This window comes from Castor canadensis, chromosome 5 (genome assembly GCF_047511655.1).
Source record: "Castor canadensis chromosome 5, mCasCan1.hap1v2, whole genome shotgun sequence".
NCBI lineage: Eukaryota > Metazoa > Chordata > Mammalia > Rodentia > Castoridae > Castor > Castor canadensis.
The window spans coordinates 1,852,116-1,869,633 of NC_133390.1; the positions used below are offsets into that span (position 1 = coordinate 1,852,116).

The 17,518-nt window shown below is 52.3% G+C and overlaps 2 protein-coding genes and 1 long non-coding RNA gene across 17 annotated transcripts in view; 1 reads left to right on the plus strand and 2 right to left on the minus strand.

Moving 5' to 3' along the window:
- Nucleotides 1-425: 425 nt before the first annotated feature.
- Nucleotides 426-5,233, minus strand: Lrrc3 (leucine rich repeat containing 3). 2 transcript variants are annotated; one of them, XM_074072511.1, is made up of 2 exons: nt 5,124-5,233; nt 426-4,426 (listed from the first exon to the last, which is right to left on the minus strand). In XM_074072511.1, the coding sequence occupies exon 2, from the start codon at nt 4,286-4,288 to the stop codon at nt 3,512-3,514; it is 777 nt and encodes a 258-aa protein (XP_073928612.1). In that variant the 5' UTR covers nt 4,289-4,426; nt 5,124-5,233; the 3' UTR covers nt 426-3,511. The 2 variants fall into 2 exon arrangements, with proteins under 2 accessions (XP_073928612.1, XP_073928613.1); XM_074072512.1 differs by lacking the exon at nt 5,124-5,233 and adding an exon at nt 4,714-4,990.
- Nucleotides 5,234-5,564: 331 nt separating this feature from the next.
- On the plus strand, nt 5,565-9,920 carry LOC141423023 (uncharacterized). Its single transcript, XR_012447686.1, has 3 exons — nt 5,565-5,742; nt 9,114-9,295; nt 9,838-9,920. It is a non-coding gene; the product is annotated as an uncharacterized lncRNA (long non-coding RNA).
- Nucleotides 9,921-15,332: 5,412 nt separating this feature from the next.
- Nucleotides 15,333-17,518, minus strand: part of Trpm2 (transient receptor potential cation channel subfamily M member 2) — a 60,008-nt gene continuing 57,822 nt past the window's right edge. For 13 of the 14 annotated variants that reach the window (XM_074072515.1, XM_074072518.1, XM_074072527.1 and 10 more), the window contains exons 32-33: nt 16,988-17,104; nt 15,333-16,335 (exon numbers count right to left, since the gene is read on the minus strand). In XM_074072515.1, the coding sequence (XP_073928616.1) occupies nt 16,210-16,335; nt 16,988-17,104 (243 nt within the window). In that variant the 3' untranslated portion in view covers nt 15,333-16,209. The remainder of the gene's footprint in view (nt 16,336-16,987; nt 17,105-17,518) is intronic. The other variant, XM_074072514.1, reaches the window with a different exon arrangement.

Sequence of the window (17,518 nt, forward strand, 5' to 3'; positions counted from 1 at the left end):
TGGCCTGGTGACCCAGGACCCTCTGCCCCAAGCTGAGAATGGCCACCTAGAAAAGCCCTCCCAGCAGCAGTGTTCTCCTGGGACAGGCAGGTGGGATCCTGATTTGTAGTTTCTGCCAATTTCCTTGGTGAAAAGACACCCATCGTGGTCAACTTCAAGATTCTGTGATGTCAACTGGCTCACAGAAATTCCTGAAAATTTAACGATGGTTGTCAGGAACCAAATTTAGCTTGTAGAGTGCTTGTCTAGCATGCGAGAGGCCCCCAAAAAAGAAAAAAATAACAATCTGCTTTCAGGAGCTGTTTAGAGCTGGCCGTCTGCTAGCTGGCTCAGATTCCCTTCCTGAGCTGTCAGCTCCTTGCGCTGGGTGGGCCATGGGGCAGGTATAGGTTGAGGTTGCAGACAACAGAGTCCATGCCAGCAGATTTAAGCACAAAAAGCTTTATTCAGGGTTCACAGCAATGCCGAATTCAGATGGAGCTTCCAGAAAAGACACCTCAGAAGCCACCCCAGGCTCCTGCTGTGGCTGGGAGCTGCCACAGCCCAGAACATCCCAGCTCTATCTCAGTCTGTGCCCTGCCTGCTCCCTGTCCTCTCCCCAGGTAACTCAGCTCACAACCAAGTCTTGAGCAACTGCATCTGACTGGTGACAGAAAGCACGAGAGCCCAACTGGAGGAGCCTGGAAGGCGGGCTTACCCTCCAGCCCTCACAGCACAGGGGCCAGCCACACAGCAGAGCCCACCCACTCCTCAAGGCCCTAAGCCCCTCTCTGTGCTAAGTGGTGAGGCCCTACCTGCCTGGCTGGGTGGGGCTGACCCACTGTCTCTGAGACCTAGAAGACATGTAGGTCAGTAGAAGGTGAGGAGGAAGACAGCTCACACAGGAGAGAACATGCTCACGTGTGTCCCCAGCAGTGGGCGGCACCCAGGCACGAATGCCACCTTGAGGGGCTCGACCGCCTGCTCCTTTAAGTCTCCATTATGGCCCTAGGCCCCACTGCGAAGGAGTCACAGGAGGAGAAGGGCAGGGGAAAGGAGAGAGGGGAAAGAAGAAGAAGGAAGAGGAGGGTAAAGGAGGAGAGGGGAGAGCAGGGAGGAAGGAGGGAGGAGGAGGAGAGACAGCAAGGGGAGGGCTGTACCCAGGAGAGACAGGACTCCAGGAGGCAGAGTGGAGCTCCAATTTGCAGGAGATTCCTGCAGTCCTCCCCACATGAGAGAATGTGCTATCTCCTGGGTCCACAAGAGGGTCAGAAGGGTGGGGCCAATTAAAGACCCGGCTCTGGGTTCGTGGAAGGAGGGCAAGGCACCTGCTCCCCACCTTCTCTTCCTGTGCAGGGCTGGCCTAGCAAATCAGGCAAGGAGGGAGGAGCCCTCCACCCCTATGAGCTCCTGAAGAGCCACGTTTGGGCTGACTCCAGGATAACAGCAAACAAAGAGCTCTGCTGGACCTGCCCTTTACTGCCAGCCTTGGTCCACATTCTTTCAGGGTCATGTCAGGCATGACCAAAAGGCAGCAAGCTCCTAGCATGGGGAAGCTCTCCCACCACGTGTACCCTAGGAAAGAGATGAAGGAGTGCAGGGACCCCAATCACTTCATGAGCCTGTGCCCTGGCCAGGTAGCAGCTGGCCAGCAAAGTGCTAAGGCTGAGTCCCTCTGTACCGATGCCACACAGACCACTGGGCTAGAGATGCCCTGCTCATTGCACATACATAGCTGCTTCGTTCTGTGCCCCACAGAGAGCCAAGGATGGCACCCAAACGTACTCAACACAGGCTTTTTTAGCTTCCTTTCCTCCGGACAGAACTCCCAGCCCAGGTCACTCTGCCACAGGTGCCTGCTTCCTCTGAACACTGGAGCTAGACACCACATGTTGACCACATCTGTGTCACATGGACCATGCTACCACCATGCCCAAGGTGGCTGCCACCTGCTTCTAGTTTTCACTGGAAAGTGAGTAGCGCCACCAGCTTTGTAGGGGCCAAGGGTCTTCTATAGCATTGTGTCTCTCTGCAGGATGGCAGAGGGAAGGGAGCAGGGTCCTCCCATTCAGGAGCCCAGTACACCTCCCCTAAGCTCTGGGCCAGGACTCTACTCACTCTGCCCAGGCTGAGCACATGGACCCTGGACGACTGTCATGTCCTGCCTCTGTGAGGACACAGGCCTGGCACTTAGCTGTGTCTTAGTTAGGGGCGGGGTGGGGGGGGAATTGAAAATCTGTTGGTCATTTCTTTTTGATGCACCATGACTGAAAGATCATAACCTTGTTCCACTGCATTTTTCTGGCATCTGCTGCCGCAGACCTGATGGGTCACAGCCTGCGTGCACCATGTCTGCAGCAAACACAGTGGAGCCATCAGAACACAGCTAATACCACCATCCCAGGCCATGTCTCAGTCATGGTCTCACCAGACACAAATCACCCCGATTTCTAATCCCTCATAAGCTTCTGCTGGATACTCCAGATCCATAAGCCATTTAGACTTATCCCCCCCTCCCAAATGAGTGTTAAAATATAAACACTCATACAAAAAGACTGTAAAAATGAAATGAGAAATTAGTCATATGGATGGAAGTAACTACCCTGAACATGAAGTAATACAGGTAAGAAAATTGAGCAACAAGTTAGCTCTGAAATTCCTGGCAGCAAAGGTGAAAACAAGAAAGTTCTTGTTGCTGGAGAAAAGCAGCATCCCATTGACTGGCCTTGAAACGCCCCACACTGGTCCTTCTGTCCTTTGAAACCGGCTGTTTTAGATATCAGTGAGTAGAAAACAAGGCACAGTAGTAACCCAGGTCAACAGGCCTTCTACAAGCCAGGCACAGGTGGAGCGGCAGGCAGCAGGGTAGGAACATATTTGTCTGGCAGCCAACATGGCCCCTTGAGACCTACCCTGGACCTCACTCGATGGACCAAAATTTTGGCACAAGGCTTACTCAAACATTCTGAGAACAAAGGTTAGTGTGAGCTACATATTTCATGACCTTTCTAGAAAAACCCTGGTCTCCAGTACTTTGCTCTGGAAAAATGGCAAACACCTCTGTGTTCAAATGCACTCAAGGGTACCAGGTAAACAAAGGCATGCCACTCCCCAGCGGAGGAACTGCCAGTGCTGTCAACAGGAGATTTCTGCATCCACCCTCTTGGCCTGAATCCTTGTCTATTTGCACATTCACATCCCACAGACACCACGCAGGAAAGGCCAGCAGAGTAGAAAGGACACAGAACATCATGACAGCAGCCTGGCTCTGGTCCCTGACTGTATTGTACAGGCAAATCATTCCATTTCTTTAGGTCAGTGTCCTTGCCCATCCATGGGTCTGATGGTAAGACCCCATGGCCAAGGCTGCTGCAGTGACCCAATGCCACGAGTGTAGGTGCTTTTCAGACTGAAGCACTGTGCAGAAGCTGCCATGATGACCTACCTCCCAGGAACACGAATGGCATGGGTCACCTCCACCTGCTGCAGAAGCAATGGCAGCCAGGAGGCAGTGGCCTGCCATACGTGGATACTAGGGCGCAGGGCTGAGGACATCCTTAGTGACAGGGGCACTGGGCAGGGACTTCAGGTACTCCAGGTGCCTCCTGGCATCCTCCTGGTTGTGACGCACATAGTACACAACGTAGATGATCACCATGGTGAACCAGCCAAACATGGTGACCAGCATGGCCACGTCGGTGGTCTTGCGGTGGATGCTGCAGAAGCTGACACCCGAGTCCAGCACCTGGATCAGTGGTTTCCCCACGAACTCCTCCTGTGCCGAGGTGTGGCAAGCAATCTCATCGACCGAGTCGGGGTCCAGCTTCAGCTCCCACAAGGCCTCTTGCAAGGCACACTCACAGTGCAAGGGGTTGTGTGACAGGCGGATCTTGGCGCTCAGCTTGCTCAAGGCATCTTTTGGAATCCTCCGAATGCGGTTGTGGGACAGGTCCAGCAGCCGCAGGCCCCCGGCCAGTCCTGAAAAGGCAGCAGGGCCGATGGCCTCAATGGCGTTGTAGGACAGGTCCAGTTCCCTCAGCTGGTGCAGGTGCTGGAAAGCGCCATTGGGGATGTGGGAGATTTTGTTCCCATCCAGCTTCAAAAGCACCGAGTCCGCTGGGATGTCCTTGGGGATCTCCTGCAGGCCCTTCTCGCTGCAGTGGACGGCCACAGCCCCAGCATGGTCAGGGCACTGGCAGGCCTGCGGGCAGGAGGCACCCAAGCGCAGGCAGAAGAGGATGAAAAGGCAAGATCCCTGGGTGGGAGCCAGTGAGGGCGAGGGGCTCCGCTGTCTGCCCGTGAGGCCCATCTTGCCTTAGCCTTGGACAGTGGCTCCTCTTTGCTTCGGCCTGCAGATCTGTGCCCTTTCCCACTGCACCAGAAATCATCCAATGCAGATTCAAACTCTCCTTCCTCAGGCGCCAGGAAGAGCGGTGTACTCTCAGTTCTAAAAGAGAAAAAGACAATGAAGGAAAAAGAAGAAAGGAGCCATCAGCACTGCCCACTGTGGTCCAGCTGGGAGTGGGGGACACTTTGAAGGAAAGCATGGCACAGGCAAAGCAAGTGTCTAGGGACAGAGGTCACACCCCCTTAAACACATCTGCCCTGTAACTTATACCCGGGGACTCTCAAGGCCACCCATAGGAGCATCACATAAGCCATACAGGACAGTTGGCCCGGGTCAGACCCTAGTCAAGTGGTCAGTCAGCCCTGCCGCCAGCCCTGACCACCCACCCACAGCTGGGGACCCGAGGCTTGGCGGGCGCCCAGGGATCAGCTCCACCCCAGTTCCAGGGATGGTCACCACGAGGACTGAAGACTGGGCGGATGGCTTCCCTCTTAATCAGCTGGAGCCAAGTCAAGCCGGCGGGCAGCCAGCGAGGGGCAGGCTCGCTCTCGCGGGCGGAAGGTGAGGGTGGGGGGACAGCCTGCTTGTCGCTGAGCTCATCTCCGGCGCCCTGAAGAAGCGGCTACCGGCACGCTGCACCGGGGGAAGAGGGAAGAGGGAAGCCAGCCCTGGGCGCGCGGCCCGGCCGGGCGAGGAGTGACGGGGCCGTGCGCCCGGGGCGGGCGGCGGGGCTCGGACGCGGGAGCTGGGCGGGATGCCCGGGTAGGGGCCACGCTCGGGGCGGGCGGGGGGTTACCTGCGCACGGCTGCGGCCTCTGGGAGCCTGACCCCACGCCACGCCCGCGCCCACCGCCAGCCGGGAGCTGTCGGAGAGGCAGGCAGGGGCTACGCGGCCGGGGCGGGGCCGGGCGAGGAGGAGCGGCTAGAGAGGGGGCGGGGTCAGGGCGAGGGGCGGGGCATGGGTGGGGCGGGAGAGGAGACCTGTGGAGTTCAGGAGGAGGTAGGGGCGGGGCCTGGGGGCGGAGCCTCGAGGGGCGTGGTCTGGAAGAGGGGCGGGGCCGGGGCGGGGAGGCCCGAATAGGGGCGGGGCCTTGTGAGGGGCGGGGTCTGAGCGAGGGGTGGGGCAGGGGCGGGGCGAGGAGACAAATGGCGTTCGGGAAGGGGGTGGAGCCCAGGCAGGGGGTGGGGCTGGGGCGGGGTTTTCCGACGGAAGGGGTACGGTGGTACTGGGATCAAGTGGCCACAGGCACTGTGGGCGTGGCCGTGGGCGTGTCCTGATGACCAGGAGGGGCTCTGAGGTCGCAGGCCCCGCCCCGAGGTGAGTTCCGCCCTCTTCTTGCCCGCGTTGCGGTGGCCCGGGTCTGCTGGCCTTCAATCACCGCAGAGTCCCCTCTCGGCCCCGTGCTGAGGGGCAGGTGAGTTAGGTCACCGTCATCTGGACCCCTGCTCCTCCACCCCAAGAGTTAGGGTCCTTGCATGTTGTCATCCCCAGGAGTGCAGGGAGGGTGGAGCCGGGCCGTTGAAGCTGGACCTAAGCCATCCGTAGGGTTGTTAAAACAGCTTTATCGTAGTGTCATTTCTTTTTCTTTTTTTATGATTTTATTAGCATACCATAGCTGTACAAGGGGATACATTGTGACATTTACATATGTATTTAAAATATATCTTACTTGGATTTATCCCCTCCATCGTTCTCCCTCTTCCCTCTCCCTTCCTTCTTAGAACAATTTCAACAGGTTTCATTCTTCTATTTTCATATATGAACACAAAATACATCCACCATAGTCACCCTCATTCACCCTTTCCTTGTTATTGTAGTGTCATTGATATAGGATAAATTGCTTATTTAAATTTAATACGTTTTGACATTTGTATGCACCCTTGAAGCCATCACCACTAACATAATTACATACCTCCCTGTCCCCTGCCGTCCCTCCTCACCAGGCAGTCTGCTTTCCCGTCAATCGAGGTTAGCTTGCATTTCCTACAACTTAGACAGATGGGATTGTCCCCTTGCTTAGCTTCTTTCACTCAGGCCGATGACTACCAATACTGATCCTCTCGGTGGTGAGTGGTCCTCCCTTGTTGAAGGAACGAGTGTGTCTATCTGTTCCCCTGGCAACTCTTGGGTTGTTTCTGATTTGGGACTCTTACAGAAAAGCTAATAAGAACATTGCTTTTATTTCTCTTGGGTGAATACTTTCAAGTGCAGTGGCTGGATCACACAGTAGCTGTGTGTTTGACTTTCTAAGAAATTCTCAGTGAGGGTACAAGCTCCATGTCCTCATCAACACTTGGTACAGGCACTCTTTTCATTGTAGATTTTTTTTTTTTTTTGCCTTATTAGGGTTTAAACTCGGACACTTGAGCTTGCTAATCACTCTATCATCACTTGAGTCATGGCCTCCAGTTCTTTTTGCTTTATTTTCAGATAGGGAACCACACTTTTGTCTAGGGCCATGTTCTGTTAGTGATCCTCCTACCTCTGCCTCCCTCCTAGCTGGGATTACAGGTGTGTGCTGCCACAACAGGCCCCTAACTGTAGACGTTCTAATAGGAATATAGTGGTGTGTTAAACTCTGTGTGGTGTTCTGTTGTTGTTGTTGTTGTTTTGTTTTGTTTTGTTGGGTACTGGGGCTTGAACTCAGGGCGTTCACTTTGAGCCACTCCACCAGCCCAGTTTTTTGTGATAGGATTTTTCAAGAAAGGCCCCTTGAACTATTTACCCAGGCTGGCTTCGAACTGCAGTCCTCCTGATCTCTGCCTCCTGAGTAGTGAGGATTACAGGGGCAAGCCACCAGCACCCAGCTGCTCTTTCTTTTGCCTATATAGGTTCAACTTTCTCTTTCTTTTTGGTTTCTTCAGTTGGAATCCAAGGTCAATGGCTTTTAGAACTATGAATTTCCCTCATTGTTCTGATTTAATTGCATCCCAGAAATTTCAATGTTCATATTTTTGTTGTCATTTCATTTAGAGTACTTTATAACTTCTCTTTTGATGTGTATCATTTAATTTCCAGACATTTAGGGATTATCCACAGATTTTTCTGTTATTGACTATTAATTTAAAACCATTGATATCAGAAGGCATTCTAGATATTTGGGATACCTCTTAATTTTATTAAGACTCATTTTATGGCCCAGAATAGGGTTTATAACTGCCCTGTCTCCCACTGAATGTATGTCTGGAAATGTCACTGAGGTTGAGCTGCCGATTGTGATATAGAATAGTTTCTGATATCACGGACTTCCTATCTACTTGTTCCATCCATTATTGAGAGAGGGTGTAAAATCTCTAAGTCTAATTGTGAATTTGTCTGTTTCTCAGACAAATTTGTTTGTTCATTTTGACATCTTCAGATTACTGCACACCCTTTCATAGTGAGCCTGTTATCACTATGAAATCCTGTCTGCCATTAATTCAGCCACTCTAGTTTCCTTTCGATTAGGATAGCACTGGATAGCTCCTACTGTACTTTTACTCGACCTAGCGTGGCTTTATACTTGGGTTTTCTTCAGGACTTTCACGATGTTAACATACCTTCATTAATATGCTCGCTAATTCCAAAGGAAAAAATAAACCTTACAATGGATGTGTCACGTAGACGCCGTGTCTGTGTGACAAGGTGAGGACCGTTGGCGGTCAGGGCACCGAGCGGGGCACAGCTCACTCCTGCAGCCCATTCTAGCCGTGAGAAGGTAGCAGACACACTCAAATCCAAAGACATTGTACAGAGTGACTGGTCAGTTCTCTCAGAAGAGAAAAAACCAGTAAAGACAGGAAAAGTCTAAGTTGCCGCTACAGATTGGAAGTCTAAGGAGAAGCGACAGCTGGGATCAACTCGATGTGGTATGGGATGCTGGGACAGACAAGAACATTAGTGGGAAATATGGGGAAACCTGGCTGGAGCTAGGTCACAGGTTTTGCCACTGGGAGTTTCCTGACTTTGGTGGCTGGCATTAAAGGGCAGACTGGATAGACTCGAGTCTGTCTTCCCACTGTTTCTCTCCCATTTGCCCCACATGGTCTTTGTTCTCTTGTCCTCTCTTCCTGCCTTGGGTTGGACTGGGTGTTTACTGTGGTTTGGGGATAAGTTTGATCGTCCCCAAGGGCCCATGTGTTGGAATCTTGGTTCCCAGGATGGCCCTGTTGGGAAGCATGGGACCTTCAGAGGCAGGACCTAGTGAGAGGTCTTTAGGTCATTGGGGGTGTGTCTCAAGGGATCTGTGGAGACGGGTGTGTTCTTCTGCAGCTCATACTCCCTGCTTTTTTCATCTGCACCAGGAAGCAATGTGGCCTGTGCCACACTGTGGGAATAGTTTTGTGAACCTCAAAACTCTGAGCTATATAAACCTTTTCTCTTTGTAACGTTCACTGCCTCAGGTATTTTATTTACTAACGTGAAGCTGACTGACACGGCATCTTCTGTATGCCCCCTTGGTTGATTTCCTCACTATAAGTCTGCTGCATCTTTGGGAGGGTGGCTGCCCTAGGATTTTGTGCACAGCCATGACCTATCACAGTCCTTCTCATGTGCCAGCACACTGCAGGCTTGGGGGCAGATGCCCTTGGTGCGTGCCACCACCCTCCACCATGGCCTTGGTGGTAATTGTCATACAATTTCTATGTAAATAAGCCCCAAAATACATTGTGACTATTTTTGCTTTAAACCATTAATTCTCTTTAAAAGAGATTAAAACTAATCTGAACCATGAAGTTGGTGTGTTGAATATTGAGGCGATGTCAAAGGGAACCACGAACATGATGGATTTTTTTTTTTTTTGAGAACTCAAGATCTTCCTGCCCGACCTCCTGAGTGCTGGGATTATAGACATGTGTCACCCTGGCCAGCTGAAATAGTTTTCATCTTTAAATCAAGCAAGGTAATTCAGTGACCACTGAACTCTACAGTGCAGAGGATGAATCCACTAACATCACATGGAGTACAAGGGACCAGACGGGTGAAAGGTACATGCTACACGGTTCCAATTTAGAAGTTCAGAACAGGCAAAGTGTGTGTGCTGGAAGGTCAGACAAGCCAGGGCAGCAACCCGGATGGTGCTCAAAGGATTGTGAGGGCTAGAAAGATCCTGTAATCTTGATCCGGGTGCTAGCTGTGAACAATACTTTAAAAAAGCATTGAGTACTTTCACTTATGATTTGTGTGCGTGTTACACTCAGTGAAGAAAACTGTATGCTCATTTAAAAAAAAAAAGCTTTAGGGGAAAAATATAGCCATAATCTAGAAGCAACTGAACCATCGGGAAAAGGGATAAAGAAAAAGTGGTGACCTACCCAATGGAGTACAACTCAGTGGTAAAGCTATGACTGCCACGCACAGCACAGGTGACTCAAAATAAATGCACTGATAGAAAAAGGCAGACACAGAAGAGTAGGCCCATATGACTGCATTTGCATGAAGTCTGGAAATGTGAGGTAATTTAGGGTGACAGGGTAGATAGTGGTTATTTGAGACTGTGCTATGACTTCAATGTATCTCCCCAAACCAGGTGCTAGGAACATGTTCCCGTGTGACAGTGTCGGGACAAATGGATGAAGATCAATAATAAAAGCCCCGAGTTTGATCTTCTCACTCTGTCTCTACCTCTCTTCCCCTCTCACCGTCCACCACGGGAAGGTCCTTACCGATGCCTGCCCCTGACCTCGAACGTCCCAGCCTCCAGAACTGAGAGATAGAAACTATTTTTGTAATTTACCCAGTCTCTGGTGTTCTTTTGTAACAGCACAAAATGGAGTAAGCCAGGTTGAAAGTGAGAGAAAGGAACGGACAGCAAGGAGGCTAGAGGAGATAGAAATATTCTGTATCTTGATTGTGATGGTGGTTTCATGGGAGCAAAACTCTGTGAATTGTACACTTCAGACCAATGTAATTTATGGTACATAAATTCTGTTTCAATGAAGCTGATTTATAAAAAAACAAAGAAATCAGTAACACAGAGCAATTTTGATTCCGGGTGCTAATAACACCCATTGAGCGGTTGATTGAGTGACATGGCCCTGGTATGTTTCCTGGGCTGTGTTCCCTTTGGGTTTTCTTAGTTCCGTGTGTACAGCCAAGCTTCAACAGACAGTGACATAGGAGGTCTCCAAGGACCCTGCAGAAGGCCCAGCTCAATGTCTGCTGTTCCAAAACACCAGAAACCTTCTAATGCCAGCCTAGCCATATGGTCTGGCCACTGGCGCCTTCTCCATGACCATTAAGTGGGCTTAGGGCTGATGATCTCGGCCTTTATCCGCACAGAATCCAAGCCTCGTGGTTTCAGAGATAAAGTGCTACCTAATTGCTCTGCCCATCAGGAGGCTCTGACCGAGAAAGCTCTGAGTGCACTCTCTGGAGATCAGCGAGCAGAAACCGAGCTCACTGTGTCTAGAAGGTGAAGTGAGACAAATGAATAAAACAGCCTGGTGAGGCCAACTCTGCCCATTCTCCCCCGCCCCCCACACACACTTGGGGAGACCAAATAGCAGCCGTGGACAGGCCCTTCTGCAGGCCATGGACCATCTGGGTGTATACTGCCCTGTCTGGCTCCCTGGGCCCACCTCTTCCCCAGTCCTACACCTGTCCCACCTGGCCTTCACTGCACAGCATGGGGACCCACAGACACAAGCCCAAGCCTGCTGGTGCCATGGACAATGGCCATCTCTCAGGTGGGGCTGGCACATGGTGAGAGGACCAAGAGCAGCAGAGGGGACACTAGGCCTGCCAGGGCAGAGCCTTTTAGTAAATCTGTCCTCAGCAGCTTTGGCAAGACTGAGTCTTCCTTGTGCTCCTGGAATTCCTGGATCTCAGCCCAATCTTAAAAACAAGAAAGGAAAGCCCAGTGCCAGCACCTTCCCAGGCTCCCATGTGGGGGTGCACTGCAAGCCCTCTACTAGGCTGGCCCTGTCCCTCCCAGAGCCCCTTCAGCTGCCTGGCAGGACCACCTCCCTCTGGACTTCCTTACAGGGAGCCGAGGCCACCCCCACCCATCCAGGCTTTCTCGCCCAGTGTCAGTCCAGTACACACACCCAGCCACCCCCAGACCTCTCACGATTTCTCTTGCTTCTAGTGGTCCCAGTCAAGTTGCTTTTGAGCTTTTCCAAGAACTCATTTTTGAATGTGTTTATTATATCAGTTATTTTTCCCATTCCATGAAATCCATGTTATCCCTGCCTTGGCCTCTGGTTTATTTTGCAGCTAGCTCTGGTCTTCCTGAATCATAGGCTAACACCATCGATGCAGTCTTTTATCAAGGTTTCCTCTGAAAATGCTCCAGCCACCACCCAAGGCCATTCTGTCATCCTCTTTTCCTTCTGCCACCTCCTGTGCCTGGTTGGGGGGCTGGGGCTGGAGCTGGGGGAAGGGAAGCCTGTGTAGGGGTACTGCAGCTTTCCCTGGGTTTAGGGGATGACAGAGAGCCCAGCTCAAGGCCCTCACTTCCTTCCCCACTGCTATGACAGAGTGAGCGTTGACAGCCAAGACTGACAGAGGCCCTGCTCTCCCCATCCACATCCTGCCTGAGTGACTGGTGACACCTGTCCCACAGGAGGCTCCTGTGGTGAGGACAGAGGCCTCCCCAGGGGACAGAGCACCTGTCTGAGAGGGCAGCCCCTCTAGCGTGGTCCCTGTTCACCCATGGCACCAAGGCCAAGAGGACACTAATACTCTAATTCAGCAGTGGGAGTCACAGAATCACAGGGCATGGGGCCTTAGGGGACTTGTTGAGAACCCACGGTGGCTGTGGCTGGGGTGGAGACTGAATCACAGGTCTGCACCACGATGTCTGTTCGCCTGTCACTCACACGTGTGACATGTTTACGCGTGTATCTGTACTCCTGGAGGTGACACGTGGCTGGTATGTGCAATAGGTAATAATATATGAGTGCACACGCTTGCACGCCATTTGTACGTGCACACACACAGGGCATGCACACACACAACAGCCTGTCTGCAGTCCTGTCTGCATTATTTAAATTCTGCCCTATTTCCCTTTGGTTTCCTGTTTCCTTGGCCTCGAGGAACCGCCCTTCTCTCCTGGTTCCATCTCTTTTGCGGTACACAGTCGAAACGCTGGTGTCAGGTGACATTCAGACAGAGCTTCCTACCGGCTCTGTGCCCTATCCCCTCCTCTGTTCTGAGAAGGTTGTGGCACAGCTTGCATCTTTCTTTTTGAGAGCATTTGCCTAGGACAGGCTCACCATGCTTCAGTCTGTGTGTCACGCTTGTTTGAAAATAGAAGGAACTTGTGTTTCCATCCCAGTGTGAGAAGCACCACTTATGTGTGTGCTAATCGCTGGCGTGTTTTGACCGTCCCTGCTGTTTAATTTCATAGTCACCATTCTGTATTGATATCTCTTATTTCCTTGATTTCATTGCGCCTCCATTTAATTCCTCCGGTGCTTTTAAAGTTATTTCTCTGTGTCTGTCTTCTAGTGCCCACATTAATTCATTAGCAGTACCGGGTTTTGAACTCAGGACCTCACACTTGCTAGGCAGGTGTTCTACCCCTTGAGTCAAACCCCCAGCCCTTTTTGTTTTGGTTATTTTTTGGATAGAGTCTCAAGGTTTTGTCCAGGACTAGCTTGGTACCACAATCCTCCTACCTGTGCCTCCCACACAGTGGGATCACAGGGATACTCTACCATGCCTGGCTTGTTGGTTTGAGATGGGGTCTTGCTAAGGTTTTGCCTGTGCTGGCCTCAGACTCAATCCTCCTGATCTCTACCCCCCCAAAGTAGCTGGGATTACAGATGTGATCCACCACACTCAGCCTTAACCTCCTGTGTTTCTTAATACAGATCTTGCTCCCAGTGCTACATCTGCCCAGCATGTCCCCCTCCTCCCTAGTAAGGCAAGACCGTTACTGCCCTCGAAGCTCACTCCCCACCTCCCAGGTGAGATCCTCTGGGGTTGGAACTCTAGGCTTTTGTTAAATTAAACCTTTTTCTTTTCTCCAATTGTATTGAGGTGTAATTGGCAGATGGGGTTTGTATGAACTTCAGGTGTACAACCTGATGGTTTGATGTACGTGTCCACTGTAGGACAGTCACATTTCGCAGGGAAGCCAGTTAGCACGTCATCGCCCCACACCGGGTTTCCATTTTCTTCTCTCTGTGTGACAAGCACACTGTGATCTACCCTCTTAGCAAATTTCAGGACAGACAGCAAACAGCACTGTTACCTCTAGTCCCGGGCTATGCTTGGTCAGGGGACACAAAATTTTTGCATTAAATTGTTTTTACATTGTCCAAAGACTTAGCTGTGCATTTCAGTGGTTTCTTTTCTTACCATAGTGCTTGGTGTGTGTGTGTGAGTGAGTGTGTGTGCACATGTCTGCGATGTGGACTAAATGTTTGCCCCCCTCCCCATCCCTGTGCTGAAGCCCTGGGCCCCAGTGTGGCTGCATTTGCAGTCGGGGCATCTACAGAAGTAGATAGGTAAAACAAAGCCAGGAGGGTGGGTCCTGGCACCTCAGGATTAGTGTCCTTTTAAGACACTCTCTCGGCATCACCCCCTGAGGAAAGGCCACATGAGGGCACATGAGAAGATGGCCAGGCAGAACCAGAAGAGACCAGCACCAGAAGCTGACGTGCCAACCTCTGCCGCTAGCCTCCAGCCCTGTGAGGACACTCACGGTGCTGGTGAAGCCTCCGCCCTGTGGTGTTTCACTACAGCAGCCTGTGTAGACAAGGCAGTGTGCACCTTGCCTTTTGTTCTTCTGTAATTGGTGTTTGGGAAATTCTTCAGAAAGCACACACGGTGACACACTCTCAGTGTTGTGACAATTTGAAAATGTCTTCATTCTGTGCTCCACTTCAATGCCAGTCTGGCTGGACCTGTGATTACAGAAACTGCTGGTCTCACGCTCCAGGATTGCTGCTCCAGGCCTAGAGCAGGGCTTTGCTGTGTTCTTTTGTTTTGGGGATTTTTAGCCATGAAGATGTATCTTGGATTCCTTTGCACTGATCAACAGACCAGATTTGTCCCGCCATGGTTCCCATGCTTCATTCCACAGTTTGCTCCATGACAGCCGTTGCTCCTGCCCTCAGCACAAGGTCCCTGTGTGCTTCCTTCCCACTCTCCTCTTTTTCTGACAGATGGATTTGCCTCAGTGTCTCAAATCTTTTCATGTTTTGATTCTCTTTTTCTGCTATGCACACAGGAAATCTTGGGCAGGTCCCAATGTAAGTACAAGCATATGACAAAGCACTTGTGAAATTTAAGGAAACCAATATGGTGGGCACACCCCGACCCTTTCCCTCTCTGTTAACCATCCACTGCTATTTTACTTATTTTGGATGTTAACATCTTTTACTCATATGTTTTCTAGTTTGTTTTTTATAATTGTATCTTCTCTAACATTTATGAAGACTTATCGCCGTTTTCTAGAGAGCTCTTTTGGCTTCTACAAAACCAGTTCTGGCTTCGATGCCTCTTTCTGATAGTTTTGGTTTCCTCCAAGGTCTAGTGGTTCTAGGTTATCGAAAGATTCAGTTCAAATTGGTTGGCTGCAGGTTTAGTCAGTATTTCAGGTTAAAATCAGTTGGCTCCTGCCATGACAGTGTACACCAGTGTGTATTCATTTCCCACATATGAACGAGTCTGCAGGCGAGACTCAGCAGGGCCCTGTGCCAGTCCATGAAGTGCCTTTTGCCTCCCCACTCCACCACACCACGCACGGCCCTCGCCTTCATGGCACTGGGTAACCAGGCCAGACCCTGGGCTCTGAAAACAGGGCAGCGACACCCAAAGACCACATAGTGCCAGTGTCCACGGGGGTGTAGACACCATTTGTGGGGCCAGGGAGAGGGTGCGTGGGTGCCAAGTCCCCAGCTTGGGGGGTTCAGGATGGATGCTGGAACCTGAAGACGGGGGTCAGAGGAGAAAGCAAAGTTGGAGCCAGAGGGGCCTGCAGGGCCTCTATGGGAGGTACCCATAGAAGGGACCACAGGATGCCCCCTGCGGGCCACAAGAGAAGTTTAGAGGCCCAATCACAGCCCCAGCCACAGGACATATCAGTAACTTTATTTGTGGAAATGCAGGAAGGCTGGCCAGGAGAGCCTGAGACCTGCTAAGATATGCGGTCTTGGATTTTTACATTGTTCCCTTCCATTCCTTCTGACAGCTTCTGTTTCTGAGTCACTGACTCCAAACCAGGAGGCCCCATGTCCTGACAGAGCTCTGCTGGCTCCAGGGAGGCCTGGAAACAGAGTCCCACCTCTCCGTGCTGCTGTGGGCCCAGAAGGAAGGTCACGTCTGCCTGTGAGAGAAGCCCAGCTTGCCTGGGCTCCTGCCCCACACTGGGGAGCCCAATCCTGATGGTGAGGGCAGTCACCTGGTGCCTTCACCCTGGGCCAGGGTCCTCATAAGGTCACATCTGGATAAAGGAGGCCATCTCAGGGGCAAGGCAGGTCACCTTCCCAAGTCCTCACAGGCATGAACAGGAAGAGGCCACAGAGGACCCCAATTCCCCAGGAAGCTCAGCCTTAGGCAAACACCTCCAGGGGGGGATGTGCCACTCATGATCAAGAAAGGACTGGACCCCACTGAGGGCCAAGGCTGCGAGGGGCTGGGAGAGGAGGCGATGGCTGATGAGGGCCCCGTGGCCCTTCTCCTCCAGGGGTGCCCTGCCTTGATGCTTCCAGTTCAGCAGCTGGTCTGGCCAGCCAACTTGTGGTGACCTTGAGGGGTGGTGGCAGTGCTGGCAGCAGCCCCTCCCTTGCCCAAGATCCAGGGCTGCCTGTGTGTGCCTCTGGCAGCAGGTGTTGGCCTGAGTCCTGTGTGGACTGCCAGGAGAGCAACCCAAATCTTAGACAGGGAAGGGGCAGGGGTGGACGGACTGGTCTCACCTGACCTGAGGAGCTGCCCACGAGAGTCCATGTCAGTAGTGAGCAGCAAACAGAGCAGCTGCTTTCTGGAGGATGGTCTTGTGGTTTGCGTATAGTGGAATGCGTCTGTCCACCACCTGCCATCGCACGGACACCCCAGGGTCACAGGGATGCAGGTGCTGCAAGGACAGATGGCCGTCACTCTTTCCCCATGGGCCATGTCCACCCAAATCTCCAAAATCCTCAACTATAAGGGGCCAGTGGAGCCCCCATGGCCTTATCTCCAGCCCTCACAGGAAGAGGAGCACCTGCTCCAGGTGAGATGGCCCCTGCCCAGGCCAGAGGTCCAAGTGGAGGATGACCTGAGGTCACCTTGTTCAGAAGCCCTTTATCCTACAAGGAAAGCCAGGATTTGGCTGGGTGGAACTTTTCCTCTTGGGTTCTAGATTAAGACTATGAAGAATTGCTCTAAACTCAGGAGACAGACATCCCATAAAAGGAGAATAAGCCAGAGGCAGAGAAAAGGCCTCACCAGCCTCACCCTGGACATCATCCTTGTCCCCACCACCTCCAAAGGACCAGGATCAAGCAGCACCTCGCAGCTGCCTGTCAGTCCCTCAGCACCAGCCTCGAGGTACTCTCTGGCCTCTTTCCGGTGACCTCTGAATGCCTCCCAGACACAACTCTGACCTCAGCAGCCTCCACTCTCTGGTCTTAGCATCTGTGGCCCCAGGAACACAGGAAGACCCCCCCCGCCGACCGGGCAGCCTCTGAGATGTGTCTGAAGTGCACACCCCCAGCCTCCCCCTCTCCAGGAGCCCAGCCGCGTACAGAATTCAGCCTCTTCAGTTCCACATCGTTCTGGTCCGGGAAGTGGATGCTGATAGCCACTGTCTCAATCCAGGCATTGTCCGTGTTCCTCGGGTCGTCCATGTACCCTTTGTACACCTGGGGATGAGCAGGGGTAAGCCAGTGCAGTGAATGTCCCCCTTTGGTCCCCCCACGCAGCCCACCACTTAGGGACTCAGATCCAGAAAGAGAGGCCTCTTGGGACAGGCTCTGAGCATGGTCATCCATCCTGCCCAAGCCCCTGTCTGGCTGTCTCCTGCCCTGTCCAGGCTGCTCAGGGCTGCTCGGCATGGGCCTCTGACTATCTTGAGGTCTCCCAGCCTCCCCATCCCTCTCCCAGCCTCTGGTACAGAGTCCCTCAGACACAGGGCCCTCCTGCTTTGCTGGGCCTCCAGAGGCCTTGGAAAGACTCAGGCTGATGAACCTGAAAACACGGACTCAGAGAGAAGCCAGATAACGAAGGTCACATGCTACAGAGCCCCACTGGGAACAAACGTCCCTGAGACAAAAGGC

Bases quoted from the DNA above. Each gene is read 5' to 3' on its own strand.
- Lrrc3 (XM_074072511.1), bottom strand. From the start codon at position 4,288: ATGGGCCTCACGGGCAGACAGCGGAGCCCCTCGCCCTCACTGGCTCCC.